The sequence below is a fragment of the Myodes glareolus genome, chromosome 9, assembly GCF_982192425.1.
Source record: "Myodes glareolus chromosome 9, mMyoGla1.1, whole genome shotgun sequence".
Lineage (NCBI taxonomy): Eukaryota > Metazoa > Chordata > Mammalia > Rodentia > Cricetidae > Myodes > Myodes glareolus.
In genome coordinates, this window is record NC_142034.1 from 39,527,134 (window position 1) to 39,545,259 (window position 18,126).

The following is an 18,126-nucleotide window of genomic DNA, read 5'->3' on the forward strand; positions in this document are numbered from 1 at the left end:
GCAGGCATACACACAGACAGAATATTGTATACATAATAAGTAAATAAATAAATAAAAATAAATAAAAAAAATTAGAATTACATCCAGCATAAACAATATCAAGAAGAAGCATATGTTAAATGCTTAAATAGTTATCCTATCCTAAGGAGACTAAGTCTTATATTATAAATAACTTAGCTAAATTATGAGAGGAAAGGAACTACGACTATCTAGATTTTAACCCCATCAAAGACCTGAGAAGGAAAACAATATTACTTGAATAAACAGGAACTGCAATCATGCAACTTCCAAATGTGCGATAAATGACAGAGACAACTGGCTACCTGGGCTATCACCCAAAGTCTCATTTGCAAGGTTTAAGCAACCAACTTTGACTAAGGCCTAGAGTAACTGACAGACCATTTTCAGAGGCTGGAAGATTCTCAAAGTCTTGTTACCCTGTCTTGGCAAGGTATGGCAGTGTTTTCTCTTGTATCCTGCTTGTCCTGTCTGGACATCATGCATTATGTCAGTGATAGAGGCATGGGCAGTTCATTGTCCAAAGGCCAGTTTTGTCAAGAAGAAAACAAGATCCAAGTAGAGTGTCTCTGGTGCACAACACTCTCTTGGGGATAGATTGGTGCTGTCAGGAGCAATTGCATCTCATGTCAACAGAACCTTAAGTTATTTAAATACTATATCCTACAGTTCTTTAAAGTGGTTGAAGATTACCTATCTATGTGGAATACAATCTCTACATATATCTAAAGAACCTATTAGTCTAACTATAAGTATGACAAACACAAATGACTATTGATCTATAATTATTAATACCTATATAGCTTAGAGACTAAGACTTCATATTAGAATATTATACAATATTTATGCAACTGTGCAGAAAATGAAGACAATGACCTCAAAATGTAAACAATGTATAAGTATCTTGGTCAGAGGTAAAAATGTATAGTGCAACATGATAAATATATCCTAAAATTGTATTAGTATACAGAATGTCTTAAGCAGAGGTATAAACATGCATGTGTACAATATGACAAAATAACTTTGCATAGGTGTACAAATATTGTAAACAGAAATAGGAGCATATTCAATATAACAAATATAATTTGAATTTGTATCAATGGGCTCAATCCCACTGTCACTCAGAATAGTTGAATCAACATTAAATGTAAAATCAGATAATAGAAATAAAAATCAAAGCCACCTATTACACTTTCTGTTCCTATAGAAATGATCATGTGCCCTTTGGTGTGATAATGGCGTGAGTAGAAAGGGTCCAATCATTTTCCAATTGGATTTAGGGTCACATCATCCCCCCTCCCATCTATGCAGGGATTTAATGTCTGATACTGGAAGCCAAGGCAAAGGCCATGTCGCAGGGACAGTGGCAAAGCACCTATGACAGTTGTGAAACAGATTTGATTTGGGTATCACACAGCCTTGTAAATATTGGTCTTCAGGGATGGCCACTTTTGACAGTCTCATAAGGACGTGGTCTGCCCTGACAGTGGGCGCTGGGCACTGCAGAGACTCACACCTGCTCAGGTCCTGAGGATAAGTGACTCAGTGACAGCACAGAGGCCAGTGCTCAGCAAACCCTGCAGACCCTGAGCAGGCTCAGAGCAACCTGCTCCAAGGCTTTGGGTCACAGCACAAAAGGGGCGGGAAAAGCAAAACTTATTCTCCAAGTTTGATTTAGAGTAAGATTACATTATGATAAAAGAAGAAACACGGTTTTGTTTTGTTTTGTTGTCTTGCGTAGTCCAGTCTGGTCTTGAACTCACAAGTCTGGTCTTGAAGTCACAGAGGAGAAGATAGAACTTGTGATTCTTTTCTCTCAACTTCACAAGTGTTGAGCTTACAGTTGTGTGCCAAGAGGCTTAGTTTTGTGATAATACAATTTAATTGTCATTTTCAACAAAAGAAATAGCAGGGCAATCATAAAATTACTATCTCAGGCTTTCATAGAGAGCAAAAATCTGACTCTAACAGGGTATACGAGCCTGAAGAGGAACAGAAATGGGGAGGGATATCTTTACAAGTAAGTGAGTCTAGTGGGACTAGAGAGATGGTTCAGTGACTAAAAGCACTTGTTTCTCTTATTAAAAATCCAAGTCAGGTCCCAGCCTCACATGGAGCTCTAAAACTATCTGTAATTTCAGTTCCTTGGGATATGATGTTCTCTCCTGAACTCTGCAGGCACCATGCACATAAGCAGGACAGATATGCCTGCAATAAGAACACTCGATACACATGAAATAAAACCAATGAATCTGAATATTCTTAAATCTAGTTCAGCCTGGCTTGTCAACACATGGGTATAGCACTAAGGAGACAAGACAGTAGAAGTAAAAGTTTGATAAGAGGCGATATAAGGTGTCTGAGCGAGGCTTAAGATAAATCCAACACCTTGTATTAAATAATTAAACATAGCATAGAAGTGTTTGCTGAGAGTGTAACATAGTTGACTTTGGTCTGATCCCTATGAATCACTCCAGCCCCACCAAAGCCAATCAGCGTCTATGACATGACAGCTTAGTTCTGTTGCTTCCCTCTGAAGTGCTGTACTGTTTACGTTGCTGGTTGCCATGATAGAATCCTGAGGGCAGAGTCCATCACGGCAGGGATGGAGGGGTGGCCAGAGGGCCTCTAGTTATGAGGGATGGAGTGTGAGGAGACAGGTCTACTGTGTGCAAACTGAGGCAGCAGAGAGGAGTGAATGCTGGTTTCCTGTTGTCCTTCCCCAGTTTATTCAGCCCAGGACACCAGGCCATGGGATACAGACCCCATGTCAGGTGTATCTTCCCTCTGAGCTAAATCTCTATAGAGAGTTTCTCACCAACAGAGCAGAGTCGAGTTTCCTAGAAACATCTAAGTGTGATCGGGTTGACACTGGAGATTAGTCATCAGCATATTAATTTCAAGTTAAATTCTTCTTGAACTGGAAGAAGAATTTCCCTTCCTTTGGTTATAGTCTCATGGGTCAGTGTTATAAACTGGTGTGTCGTCTTCACCCACCCTAAAGTGGGCGTGGTGCCACTAAAGAGGTGAGCAAGGCTAAACAAAGTCCTCAGGGTGAAACAGCACATAGACTATGTCCTTAGGAAGTGACATGGCAGGGTACCTGCTCCCTTTTCCTTATGTCCCTGTGGCCATGGGAACACAGAATGACTGGCTGCTGAATAGAGCGCCCCCCCCCCCGCCCTCAGTGAACCCTGCTCTGCCTCAGTCTTGGTCTTGGACTCCAAAACCACAGGAACTGTGGGAAATGAGTTCTGTCAAGACACTCAGTCTGTGGTATCTCCTTCCTGCGACATGTGAACCCTAACACAGGATACAGCACTATGAGTATTCTTCTGACTAAACACTGACAGACACTTTGCTATGTCAGTCTAGATTCAAGGTATATATCAGATGCAAAAAGCATGTTAGCATGTGCTAGCCCCAAGTTTAGTAACCTCTACAGCTAAAAAAAAACCCAGAAATTATTAAGATTCATAAATTAAATGTTTGTATTTGTGTGTGAAAGAATGTGTATGTGTATCTGTGTGGCTTTCCTTCAAAATAGACTCTAGAATTCCCTTCAGCATGCTGCAAATTGTTGGGTTGTGTTAGGGTCTGTTTAAGATTTCCACACCATGGAAAATCATGCTACTAAAATTGTCTGGATTTTTTGTTAAAACACCTTTCTAGATAAAATTTTTAAAAAATTACCTCCCTTCTATCATTTGAAGGAAAGATGATAATCCTAGATATAAACCCTCTCAGCTGCCTTGGAGTAGAAAATCTGAAAGTAAGTATGCTGCTAACCCCAATGGAGGCACACTAAGGCTTGCTGTGTCAGTACCGTATCGACAACAAGAATCAGATTGTGGGGCTGAAGCGAACCATCCAGGGCTTCCAGAGAATGGCAGTGACAGCCACAGCAGCAGAGTTCTGAGCATCCTGTCATGGGTTTGCATGAGTGGTTCCGTGCAGTTGGCTACCAAGGCCACAGGGGCATGAGGACTGATGGGAAGCCAGAAGAATGTTGATGAATCAGAGTGGCACATTCTGGGCGGTGCCATCCCTCAGCCCTTCCAGAACCACTTTCTGCTGCTGTTCCATCTGGAGGCACAGGACTGACTTCACTCCATGTCTCCTGGATGCTTCAGCCCATGTTTAAGATCCATGTATGATCATCCCCTCCAGGCCGGCCAATTTCTATATAGCGTCCAAGACCGCATTGTGGTAAAATTCTGTGGGGTCACTTGGATTTTCTCCTAACCTTCAGACCTGTATTGCCCTCCATTAAGGGGTGCATTATTAAGGAATAGTCCCTCTGGTAATGTCCCTCCGGGTCTCCCAGGATTCTCCTGTCTGGCCCTGTGTTCTCAGATCTTTTGGATCTCATGAGGTAGCACATCAGATCCTAATCCATGCACGACTGGATGCTGACTTTGGAGCTGGTTGCTCCTGCAGAGAAGCCCAATGACCACAGTGGTGCTGCAGGCTCCCAACAAGCCTAATGTGGCACTGGAGCCAACATCCTGACTGACGCATGTCGGGTATGACAATCACCCCAGTGCTTTCCAGTTGATATCAAAGGCTTTTAGGATGGGGCTTTTGTCTGCTCTGGCAGATGTTTTCCAAGGTAATGAGGTGATGCTTCTGAGCTCTGAGACATGCCTCCTGCTGTTGAACAGACAGATCTGGAGGAGCTGGGTAGCCACGCTTGTTTGTGTTTAAACTATTTTTAGCCAACATATATATCAATGTGCCTCATTATATTTTCACACAAACCTGCACTTGTAATTCACCCACAACCATATCCTCTCCATCTTCTCTTGTTCCCTTCCTCCCACCTTTAGACACGGTTCTCACTCAACATAAAGTGAAGTTCCATATAGATGAGAAAAGAAACAATATTTGCAGTTCTGAGTCTGAAATACTTTATTCTCAAAAAGAATTTTTTCTAATACTTTCTGTTTTCCTCCCTGTAAATGACATATTTTAATTTTTATTTAATCTGAATGACATTTCGTAATGTACATATGAGTATACATATCTTACAGATATATAACATACATTAATAAATATTTGGCAACATGTGAGATGCAAACTGACATTTCAGTGATTCAGGAAAACGATTAATTCTGAAATGTCAAGTGTTGGAAGCCTGTCCATCAGGTGCACATGGTCGCCTGGACACAAGTTTGCGTTGGTAGATCAAGCTGAGATTCAAGGCCTTGGGCACCATTTCCTTGAGGGCCCAGCAGCGCAGGAACATTCCGGTGGTGGAAAGTCCAGAAGACGACAGGATGCAGACAGCATTGCTGCGGTCACTACAGGTGTGTAGCCAGTGATCCATCCCCAGCCTATGAAATTATCAGTTACTCTACCTACAGGTGTGTAGCCAGTGATCCAACCCTGCCTATGAAATTATCAGTTACTCTACCTACAGGTGTTTGGGTGGGGGAGGAGCTCAGGGCAGGATGCAGAAGCCTCGGTTCTGCTCCCTTCACCTTCAACTGGGGTGTCCTGGGCAAGGGTGCTCGAGTCACCCACAGGCTCTTTTACCTGCCTGAGGTTCATGGTGGAGAGGCACCCACAGCTGGGGTGTCTGAAGACCCTCTCTCCTGCCCCCTGGCCTCCCCTCTCCTCTCACCTTTGCCTAAGCTCTTGCCTCCTCCTCACTCCCTCTATTTTCTTCCTCACCTCTCCCCTCAACTCTAAAGTCTCTCCTTTCTCCCCACTCCTGGTTGGTGGTTCTTAAATGTTGTGAGTCAGAGACTTGTATTACCATAATTACCATAAGACAGGGCACAAAGAAAAAGTGGTAGATGATTCTTGTCTGCCTAGGGTAGTTCTTGGAGACTCCCACAGAACCCCATCTTTCCAAAAAGCTAGGAGATGCAGCTTCACCCTGTGAGCCAGCACCCCACTCTGCCTCCCCTGGCTCAGTCTCCCTCTCCATGCTCCTTCCCTGCAAGGCTGTGACAGGTGTTCTTTCCTGTCCCTAGTGTCACCTGCTCTGTCTGAGGGCAGAGACAGCACCCTGAGGATTCTGGTGAAGTAGTGAAGGCTGAGTAACCAAGTCTAGGAGCCCAGTTCTTCAATTTTGACAGGTTCAGTGACAGTCACAGACAGAGATCAAAGAACTTAGAGTTCTCACACTTCCTGGTTTTACGGTAACCGATGAATCACAGGTTCTTCAAAACTGAACTCAGCACTGAGAGTGGAGGAATCCGCCCAGATCCACAAAGATCCACAAAGAGGAAAGTTTAGTGCGACCACAAGCACTGAAGTTTGGAATTCTCAAATCCAGTTGCTGAGGAAGTCTGGTGACAGCCACCAAGCCCCTGCTGTGGGAGCCTGTCCCAGGCTTGAGCTTTCCTGTTTCGTCCAGCAGGTGTCCACAGCACAGCCAACTCACAGAGGGCTTCAAGCCAGAGTGAGATTCATTGGAGCAGCTTTGTAGGTAAGTGAGCCACACTCTATGGCACCATTCACCATCTCAACACTTTTATTTCTCTCTTTCCCCATGCCCACCCAGAATTCACTCTGCTGGCTCTTGGGTGAGGTGGGGGGCGCTTCCAGTGCATCACCCAGCCCTGGAGAGGAGCCTGGTTGCTTTGACTCCTTTCTGGAAACTTTGGCTCCTTTGTATCTTCATAGACTCCTTCACAGCTGCTGAGGGCTAGGAAGTTTAGGGAGAATGGAGTGAAAGCAAAGTCCCTCGGGCTGCTTGCCTCTCTTCCCTGAAAGAGGAAGCCTGGGTTCTGTGAGGGTCAAGCAGGGGAGGAGAGGCAGGGAGAAGAGGTTATGCACAGGCCAGGCTTGTGCAGGACTCCAAGTCCCTCAGAGGGGGGACTCCATCTTCTCAGAGACCAGACTCGGTAGAATGTTAGGGGAAATTTGCCATTAGGCGGGGAGGAACTGCATTCCAGAACTAAAGAGATCTAAGAACCTGAGAGTCCTGGAGAATTTTTTATCTAGAATGAGAACATGATCTTCCAAGAGGCAAAGCATCATCCTAACAGGGAATGCGCCAGGGTTATTTGTTTCCCAAGAGGCAGCATCTCCCACTCTTGTGTCCCCACCCCATTTTATTCCCTCCTGCCAAAGGGCACTGCCTGCAGAACTAGGGACATCTGTCTGAATGCCATCATTTCCTGCTGAAGATAACAACAGCCAAAGTTGTGGGTGAACTCTGAGAGAATTTTCTCCAGTAAACACTCTAAAGAATTTTACAAGAAAAACTAGTGTTTACACCAGACTCAAATGTTGTGGGAGATCAGTGAGTTTCATTCAGGGACTCCAGAGTCCAGCTTACTGGTTGAGGACTGCTTTCCAGGTAGATGCCTGTCGGAATTTAAGTCATAAAATTTTTCATAGTTACAGGCATGAAATTAGAGAGCCTGGGTCCCAGGTTAGCCCCCAGATTCCCTTTGAGATGATTCCACTCCAGTTTCCTTGAGTTTCAAATGTGCCACCTACATGAGCATCCTCCTTCAGCACTTTGGGGTGAGATATGGTTCCTGCCCCTTTTGATGTTGGGAAGTGGACTAGGGATGCTGGCTTAAAACAAGGTGCTGAATGGGGGGGGGGTGCTGGGAGGTAATGATGAACAGATACTGTTCAGCAATGAATAGAACAGGGTGGGGCTGCAGCTTCTAACTAGGCAGAAATGAAACTGCATTTCCCGTGATCTTACAAGACTTTCGGTTTTGTTTTTCTTTGGTCTTCCTGTCTCCCTCTCCTAAGAGCTCTCTACCCCAATGCCTACCCTGCAAGCAGACTGTGGCAGACAGAATCTTGCTAAAATATAGCCCAGGTTGTCTTTAGACTCAGTTTTGCAAGTGCTGAGATGACAGGGTATGCAACCCCAATCCCCTGACTCCCCGCTTCCCCTTGCTTTGGGGTGAAGATATCATCTGGAAAGTCCTCAGGGAAACTGGTCCCAAGTTTGGGGCAGCATCCCATGGAGGAAATAGGATCTAACCAACATTAACTTGTTATGATAAGGAGAAGTAAGTTCAGCACGGCAGAAGCAGACATCTCTCTCTGCTGTCTGGGCAGAGCGCTGTCACACTGAGACTATTGTGGAGCGGTGAACTTAAGCACGGATGGTTGTGTCCCATTGGTGTTCCCCTGCCAGGAGTCAGGACTTCAGCTTCAGCATCACTTCCTCTAGAATGTCTTGAGGTCAAGTCAAAGTTTTCTCCCCTGAAGGCTTCTCTGAATGAAGATCTGTCAGGAAAACATCTTCGCATTCCTAAGCAACCCTAAGGGCTGCTGTGCATGGTGCAGCTGGTTCTAGGTCTGCAATCACAGTGTGATCTCCAAGGGGCACTAGATGCAGCTCTATGGGCTTGGCCAAGATAAACCTGGTAGAGCAAAAACTGATGCCATCCTCTAGGGCACCATTTTCTAGTTCATTTCCAAATGCTTAGGTGTCCATCAGGGGACCCAGTGGTTCTGATTTCCAAAGCTTCTCTCTCCATGCACATAGCTGTATGTACTCAGATGATGTTTTGCCAGTTTACAGACCTGAGACAGAAGCCCAGTATGGCCTCATGGTTTAGACTAAATCTTCATTTCCAGATTTCCAACTCCTTCATCACATGATTTTGCTCCTTCAGAGTTCCACTTCATACTTTCTGGATCTATCCCTATTTTGTCTTCTTGTTCTGGCCTCCCACCCCATCCAGCAGATCTTTATAGATGCCTGAACTATGCTGTGTATAGGACTAGGGACACCATGAGAGAACTCTTGGGCTTAAAGAAAATCAGATGTGATTAGCATACCCAAACCTCAGTCATACTGAGCCATGATGCTAGTATAGTTGGAATAACAGGGGGCTCCTTACTCTCACATTAATGTGGCATGTGGGATTGGGCAGCGGATTAGAGTCTTTTTTAAAGAATAGTTTGTGATAATTATACAAACTTGATTGTGAATAATATGTGACCCCATGGAAAAGCAAGATTCCAAATTCTCTCCTTCACTTTTATATAGGATGGCAAAAGACGACGTGTTCATGTCTGTAAAATATTGAAACCATTTAATATAATTCAACTTTATGTATAGGCTGGGCACAGTACATATCAGGCAAGTGTCCTTTCACCGAGGATCCCCCACTTCCTTGGGACTCATTTTATAATGCTGTTACACTTTACATGATCATCCACCCATAGCAATAGCAGGAAGAACCTCATAGATGCAAACTTAAAACAATCGCCAGTAAATTAACTTTAGTGCTAAGGTAATAGTAATAGGACGTTTCTACGGTCACAGTTATTCAGGAGACTGAGGCAGGTGGATTGCTTAGGAGTTAAAGCCCACACTAGGCAGGAAAAAAAAAACAAAACAAGGAAAACCGTCCTGAGTACTCTTTCTCCCACAGAAACATTAAAAACCAGAGACCCACTGAATTACAAGTCAGAGGTTGACGGCAACAAAATGTATGCCCAATTAAGAAGCCAGTTTCAAAACTGGGAGATCTCAGGCTGGAAAGATGGCTCCATGGTTAAGGGCACTGGCTGCTCTTGCAGAGGACCAGAAATCTGTTTCCAGCACCTACCTACACACAAGCATCCAGTTCCAGGGAATTCAATGCTGTCTTCTGACCTCTATGAACACCACACACATGGTAATAGACACACATGTATGCAAAATACCCACAAGCACAAAATAAAAAAATAAGATCTTAAGGTAACAGCAATAACAAACGTAGTTAAAAGGTGCCATATCATTTTATTTTCCATTTGCAGAAAAATGGACCCTGCTGGCTCCTAAAAGGAAAACACTGGCGGGTGAGAGGCACAGAGCCCCAGCCTGACCGCCTTATGCCATTCAGCCTGATCTGAGTGACACAAGCTTGGTGGAATAGGAATCCAGACGTTCCCCTTGCAGTGTAGGAGGCAGGAGGTCAAAATGAAGATGCCATGGTGGTCAGGCTCTAGTGACGACCCTCTTTTCTTTGAAGACTGCCAGCGTCTCTCTGGGACATGATGCACAGCGTGAGCTTAGCTATCTGGAGTTCCTTTTATCAGAACACTGGAACTATTTAGATGGTTCTACCTTGTTGACCTGGTAACCTCCCAGAGGCTTCATGACCACAGGAGTAGTAATTACAGCATCAACTTTGAAAGGAAAGAAGCCTAGTGATTCTGTTTTAACTGTAAGAATCACACCTCCCTGGAAATACGCGACAGTCTAATAGGAAGAGACGACCACAACCCGGTTTGTCCTCTCTAAGATCAATGGCCAAAGTTTGTGACTGAAATTTATTCCCAGAAAGAAAGAAAATAAATTCCCTTTTCTATTGTTCTGTGTCCCTAGGTTCCAAGGGATGAACATCTGAAATTATTCAAGAAAAAGTATCAGTGGCTTTATAGTAAACCTTTACTTCTTTAAGAAAAAAACATAGGTAAATTGCCCTTGTAGTTTATTGAAAGACACAGAATTCAAGTTGTATCATGTTAAATATTAAGAAGGAGATAAATCGCTGATAAGATGAAGCTAAAATACAGATGGATCATAACGAAGGATAGTAACAGACCTGAGAAGTCACTACATACATGCGCTATCATGGCCAATTATCTATCTCCAAATGGCCTCTTCCCCCACCTACACACTGAGCAGTGCCATGGAACTCACCCAGCGAACAATTTTGCTGTTAGTTTCTCAGTATAGAATTTGCTCTATCCTCTTCAGCCTTATTCTAAAGGTTCTGCCTGTCTTCCAGGAAAGAATTTCCGTCTGGGAACAGAATGGATCCTGTGGAGAAGAACATCACCATTGACCCTGAAAGCACCGCTGCTGAGTTGGTTCTAAATGTAGGAGATGTCACTCTTGGAATAAAAAGTAGGAAGGAAATTCAAAAAGGTATGGAGGAAACGCAGAATCGTTGCAGGAAACAACAGCAAAAAACCATTTTAGTAGCTGTGTGTGCTCTGCTGAATTCCCAAGGAGGTAAGGTCAAGGCTCATATTGAAAATGAAGACTATAATTACAACCAACACGGAATAGGAGAAGATTTGGAGACCTCTTTCAAGGGTATTCTGCCACTTGCTCAGAACCATCTACACTTCAAACAGGAAGGACGCTGCATTTTTATCTGTGTGAAATCACGCAGTCTGAGTAACTCTGATTTGAAGCCTACCACCGTTGCAACCAATTTGTACATGAGAAATGGGGCCTCCTGTGTTCAAATGGACTTGTGTACCGCCCTGCAATTCTTCAAAGACTTGGAGGACCCTGGATTAAGATCTCCAATAAAAACAATGCTGTCTGACAAAAGGCCTGGGGAAGATGTGCGAGGAGACCTCTGTATCCGCGGACAAAAAGAACTCCAGGGGCAAGAAGAGCTCCACGTGCAAGAAGAACTGCATGTGCAAGAGCGGGCTGAGGATTTTTTTAAACGGGCAGAACTCACAGAAAATGAAAAATTCTTTTTTAGCGAATCCAAGAATGTTGAGTATAAATCATACAACACAGATAACCTCATAAAGCGAGTTAAAGAAATTCTCCCTAAAACTGTGTCTGCTTTTGCCAACACAGACGGAGGATATTTGTTCATTGGTTTAGATGAAAAAGAAAAGCAAATTGTTGGTTTTAAAGCAGAGAAGATAACGCCTGCTTTTCTAGAGAGTGAAATAGAGAAGTACATCCGAAAGCTGCCTGTCACTCACTTCTGTGAAGAGAAGCAGGAGAAGATAAAGTACACATGCAAATTCATCCCAGTCCTCAGACAGGGAGCCGTGTGCTCATATGTGTGTGCACTCAGAGTGGAGAGATTCTGCTGTGCTGTGTTCGCTGCAGAGCCTGAGTCCTGGCACGTGGAAGACAAGCAAGTGAAGAGAATTACCTCAGAGGAATGGGCCAAGATCTTAGTGTCTAGCAGGCCAGGGTCAGGAAGGGGGATTAGCAATTAGAATACATTTAGCTTGGGAAGTTGGAAGACTTTCTCTTTGGAAGTTGAGACAAGATCATTAGTTCTGACTCCACTCAGTGATCAACAGTGGAGCTGAAGTCTCAACTGCTCCTGCCACCTACCTGGGGCACAGATCCCTCTCACCCTGGGTATTACATCAACCACCTCTGTTCATGTGTAAAGAAAGTGCCAGCATCTCCCACTTGAGCTCCATTTCAGGCAGTAGGCATTTCTTTCAGCAATCTGTGCCTCGGTTGCTGCTGTTTCTCTCCCCATCTTTCTCACTGACTCTCTCCCTGAACCGTCCTCCCTTCCAGTCACATTATTAGACAACACACAGCCCTAGAGTTTATGATGAGAAAAGTACCTTGCGGTGTGTCATGTCTGCAAAAGAGAACCCTCCAATGAGGCCAGAGCAGCACCAGCAACCCTGAGCCTGCCCAGTTCTGGCACCTGCTGTCATCTCCTCCCAAGCTCCCATTGCTTCGCCAGCCTCCCACCTTCTTTTCCACAGCTTTTCAATAAATACATAGATAAACAAAAAAAAGCCTCAGCAATGTGCTCACAGGAAACAATCTTCTTCATGAGAAACTGTCCATTGATTTGGGCCTAATTAGATCTCGTTTAGAGATGAGAAAGTTTTGATTTAAAATTTAAAATTCCTACAGAAAATCATGGAACTAATAAATTTTACCTCCAGGATCTGAAACCAAGGCTGCCCGATCCCAAAGTCAGTGTCAGCCTCCGTGCCTTTCTGTCTCCCTGGACAGCACAAGCAGTGGCATGCAGTGATGTGGGATTTCCCTCTGTGTGCTATGATTACGATATATTAATAAAGAATTGTTTTGAGCCTATAACAGAGCAGGGAAGAAGAGATCTAGGCGGGGAAACTAAACTGAATGCTGGGAGAAAGAAGGCAGAGTGAGAGAGAAGCCATGTAACCCTACTGGAGACAGAAGCCGGAACTTTACCCGGTAAGCCACAGCCATGTGGCGATACACAGATAATTAAGATGTAAGAGTTAGCCAGTAAGAAGCTAGAACTAATGGGCCAAGCAGTAATTTAATTTAATTTCTGGGTGGTTATTTCGGAGCTGAACAGCCGGGAACAAACAAGCAGCCTCTTACTACAGTGCAGCTCCGTGTTGACAGTAGTTGCCTGATTTATGCTGAGAAGAAGGAACGCACTTATAGTATTTTATGTCAGCCAAATGGATTCCTCTTAAGTGCCACAACCTTTTCTCTAAAACCTAACATTTACCCAAGTGACTTACATAGAAGGAGATGCTCAGAGAAATGCATTATCTACACTAAGAAATTTAAAAACAGTTGTCATCAAAAATTCTGTAGTACCGCACTACAGAAGATTAAAAACAGAGAACCATAAAAGAGAACCCATTCTTGTTCTTCCCTGATCCAACAGACAGATCGCAGCTGGTTTTCACTTTTTTTGTCTCCATGCACAGAAGCAACTTAGCTGAGTTTCGTCATGGGCACATTCCACCTGCTGCCACCCAGGGCTGATGTTCCACGGCCCCTTCCCACTCTGCAGACAAAGCATCTTCCAGGTCACAGCCCAGGCACAGCAGGTTCTTGGTGCCTTTGAGCAGTGAGGGGTTGGCAATGCGGGCTTTCTGTAGCCTGAGATCAGGCCTGTGGGAGAGGAAGAGGCTGGTGGATTAGCACTTTACTTCATTAAGTCTTAAAATCCAGGACATGGGAGGATTCCAACACTCCAGGGCACTCGACCACAGGACAATACAAGAGAGACATGTTGTCTTCCCCACAGGTCACTGTGAGAAGATGGCACCTGTGACAACTGTGTCCTCTGTGAAGAGTGGCAGTTGACAGGTACAGAATGCAGGAGGTCCGTAAGCAGATCCCTGCCTGCCCAAAGGTTACTAGACAGTGGTAGCAAATGCTACCCCAATACGTACTGTTTGACATTATTTGATTTAAAGCAACTGAAGAGCTGCAGATGCAAGAGAGACGATCTAATTCTTTCTCCTAGAAACAGGAGATGAAAACTCCCCCAGGCAAGGTGCCCTCCCTGTAGGAAAGAAACATGCTTCCATGGAAATCTCAGAGACGAGCATTCTATAGCAAACCTTTCTTACTTATAATCCCTTTCTCACTGCATTCTCCCCTTGCCCCTTCCATCATATTATCCTTTCCCACAACCTTTTGCCCCCTCCTCTTCTTATTCTATGTTCCTCCTTCCCTTTGGTCCTGTTTTTCCAAATAAATCTGAATTTTGCATATAAGAGATGATCCTGCTGGGCAGTGGTGGCGCACACCTTTAATCCCAGCACTCGGGAGGCAGAGACAGGAGGATCTCTGTGAGTTCAAGGCCAGCCTGGTCTACAAGAGCTAGGTCCAGGACAGGCTCCAAAGCTATAGAGAAACCCTGTCTTGAAAAACCAAAGAGTGAAAGAGAAAGAGATAGAGACAGAGAAGATGATCCATATTTCTTATTCCAGGTCTGGCCCATTTTACTAAACAAAATAATCTCAAACTATAGCCTCTCTCCTGGGAAAGAGAGCATCGCTTCATTTTTGTTGTGGTTAAGTAAACCCTTGTTGTGAACAGATGTCAGAGCTTCTTTATCAAGTCCTCTGTTGATGCGCACTGTCCTAATTCCACATCTGGTCTATTGTGAACGTTCTCCAGGTGACATGGATGTGCCAGTTTCCCTGTCATCTACAGACTTAGATTCTTTCAGGCTTCGACACAGGATTAGTGCAAATGCAACCTGTGGTGGGTTTTGTTCTCAGTAATCTCCACAGTTTTGTTTCATGATTGCACCAAGTTACATATGTAGTAAACTGTTATTATCCTCTAGGGAATGGACCAGAGCAAGTAGATGGAGAGAGGGGAAGATATCTGTTGATTTTATTCTAGTATTTTCAAACACAAGTTTTCTATTTCTTGACAATTTCCTACATATGAGCAATGTATCTTGATCATATCAAGCTCCAGCCTCTCCTGAGACGCGCCCTTCCCATCTCCACTGCATCTCATTAAAATATAATCCACTGAAACCACTAAGTGCTGCCTGCTTAAGTATGGGCGAGCTACAAGGAGCCACATCTCTGAGCAAAAATGATCACCCCTTGTGTGGGATAGTTTAAGTCAACCTGACACCAGCTAGTCATCTGAGAGGAGAGAACCTCAATTAAGAAAATGTCTCTATAAAATGGGGCTGTCAGTTATCCTGTAGGCATTTTCTTTATCTGTGATTGATAGAGGAAGGCCAGTCCATTGGCGTGGGGCCATTCCAAGTCTGGTGGCCCTGAGTTTCATAAGAAAGCAGACTGAGCAAGCCATAGGGAGCAAGTCAGTAAATGGTCCTCATCCTTGTCCTCTGCATCAGCTCCTGCCTCCAGGTTCCTGCCCTGTTTGAGTTTCTGTCTTAGCTTCCTTCAACTAAGGATTACAATGTGGAAGCGTAAGACAGATAAACCCTTTTCTCCCCAATTTGCTTTGGACTTGGTGTTTCATCACAGCAATAGGAACCTTAACTAAGACTCCACCCCTCAAGCATCCATCAGTTGCCAACAGCTTCTCTAGGATGCATTCTCATGACTACCTCCCCATCCACACTGCAATTATTCACTGGCTGGATCTTGTGTGGGTCGTGTGCAGATGCTCACAGCTGCTGTGAATTTATGAGCACAGCAACCTTGTTATGTCCAGAAATGGTGCCCAGCAACGTGGTGCTGACTACTGAACCTCCGAGACAAAAGACAAAATGGTACTGACTGCTAAAATCTGTGAAAAGCCGGAAAAAAGGGACAGGACGAGAGAGACCATGAATGCTGACCGCTAAAGCCCAAAGGAGACCAGACAAAGGATGGAGGAGAAGGCGAGGCTGATCCACGCACCCCAAAAAGCAAGGAAGAAGGGACCAGGCACGAGAAACCCACAAAAAAAATCGGTGGATATATGAGTATTGAGCCCTCAGAGACAGAGATCAGAATTTAAAGAAAAATAAAAAAGCAAAACAAAATTTAAATCGGGAGTAAAAACTTATAAATATAAAAATATGGGATAAGAAAAAAATATTCAACTATATACGTTGATAACTAAAGGAAATGAAAATAGAACAGAAATAATGGCAGAGTTATTGAAAATCTGTAAATATGATAGATACAAAATTGCAACTTTTATTGCTTATTAAACGAGTAGGAAAGATAAAAAAAAATGACTTTTGGCCCGGAAATCACCTAATTACCGCTGAGATTGAATAGCCACATGCTCACAGTAGCCAGCTAATCCAACTCACCTGCAGGTAAAAGACAAGCAGGAGCAAGAGTAAATATAGAGAACAAATTTAACCTCACACAGTCTATAGAACAGAGGAGAGGATTCAAAAATTCTCCTAATTTTATAATTTACAAGTTAAAATAAAAGGGATAGTTAAAAATCCGCCTGCCTCAGTTCGGAAAGGCAGTCTAACAGACAGTGAGCCTATGTCCTAACCTGCCGTGCAGCACAGCTTCCACTGAAAGAAAAAAGACAGGTTTAAATTAAGGTAGCCTCTGAGATAAGCAAGTTAAAAATTCTTCTTTTCCATTTCACAATTTTGCTTCTTTGTCAAAAGTCTGCTGTTTGTAGACAGGTGAATTCGTATCCAAGATGGATTGATTTCAATACTATGGCTCTGTAATGAAGTTTAAAGTCAAAGATTATAATATATTTAAAAGTTCCTTGATTGTACAGGATTTTAAGATTGTTTAGGCTATCCTGAGTTTTTGTCTTTTCTCATAAGATGGAGGATTGTTTTTTTTTTTCGAAGTCTAACAATTTTGTTATAAGTTTAATGGGCATTTACATTAAATTTGTAGATTGCTTTCAATAATATTGTCAATTTTGCTATATTGGTGCTGTCTTTACAAGAGATTAGGAGATCTTTCCGTTATCGGATGGCTTAAATTTCTTCAAAGATTTAAAATTCTTATTATATAGGATTTTCAATTTGCATAATTAGAGTTACTCAAAGATATTTAAGATATTTATGGTTATCTCATTTATCAGGATACATTTGGGTTGTTTTCAGATTCTATATATGATAAAATGATTCTGCTATAAACATGATTGAGCACATGTCCTTATGATATGGTTGAACATCTTTTATATATAGGCCCAAAAGAGATATAGCTGAGTTTTGAGATAGTTTGTTGCCTAATTTTCTGAGGATTCGACATACTAGGATCCAAAATGACTGTGCCAGTTTACACTTCCAGCAGCAATGGAAGAATTTTTCTTTAGCATAAGTTATGAGCAATATTTTTTATCTTGGTCATTTTTACAGGGATAAGATGGAGTCTCAGATTTATTTGATTTACATTTCTCCAGTGGCTAAGGATGTTATATTTGAGCATTTTTTAAATGTCTTTCAGTCATTTTAAGTTCATCTATTGAGAGTTTTCAGTTTAGGTCTATAACATATATTTTGATTGGATTAATTGTTCTTTTAATGACTAATTTCTGGAGTCCTTATGTTTTTAAAATGGATTAATGATTAATAAAGATATTTTCCTATTCTATAGGCTATTATGTCTTGTTGACTATGTCCTTTGCTATACGAAAGCTTCTCAGTTCAAGAGATCTTATTGTTTCTCTCAATATATATGCCACTAAGGCTATATTAGAATTGTACCAGCACATTCAAATGTTAATTCTAAAATTTTCTTCTATGAAGTTAAATATTATTGGTTTTATGTTGAGGTCTTTAAAAAAGAGAGAGAGAGAGGAGAAGACGGATTTGGTTTGTCTGATGATGGATTGTTGCAACAGAGCCTAAGCCATGCAGAGTTAATTGTTGCTCTTGAGAAAGTACAGAGGCACCCACCTTTTTAATATCTAGGTCATGTGTTAAACCCCAAAGAAATTAAGCCTCAGAAGATAAAAATTAGGAAGGATGACTTAAGAAACTCTTAATGACTTTCAGAGGTTGTTAGGAAATATACAATGGCTAAGGCCTTATTTAAGGTTTCCTACAGGAGACCTCGAGCCTCTAAATGAAATACTTAAAGGGGACAACGGACCTGAGGACAGCTTAGCTGACACCCGCCCAGCAGAAGAAACTAAATGAAAAGAGCTCCATGAGGAACCAGTAACCCAGCCCATAGAGAGGAGCCTGATCCTGACCTGCAGCTGCCAACATGCATCGCTGCAGGGAGACTTCAGACCAAGAGATCCTGCTG

General features: G+C 43.0%; 1 protein-coding gene and 1 pseudogene across 1 annotated transcript; one reads left to right on the forward strand and one right to left on the reverse strand.

The window, feature by feature from the left end:
* The window catches only part of LOC148120837 (golgin subfamily A member 5 pseudogene), a 107,073-nt pseudogene that overhangs the window by 30,037 nt on the left and 58,910 nt on the right, over positions 1 to 18,126 (reverse strand).
* On the forward strand, positions 6,175 to 17,466 carry LOC148120840 (schlafen family member 1-like). The gene is made up of 2 exons (XM_087910190.1): positions 6,175 to 6,457; positions 10,731 to 17,466. Exon 2 carries the CDS (start codon positions 10,756 to 10,758, stop codon positions 11,917 to 11,919), a length of 1,164 nt encoding a protein of 387 aa, XP_087766316.1. The 5' UTR covers positions 6,175 to 6,457; positions 10,731 to 10,755; the 3' UTR covers positions 11,920 to 17,466.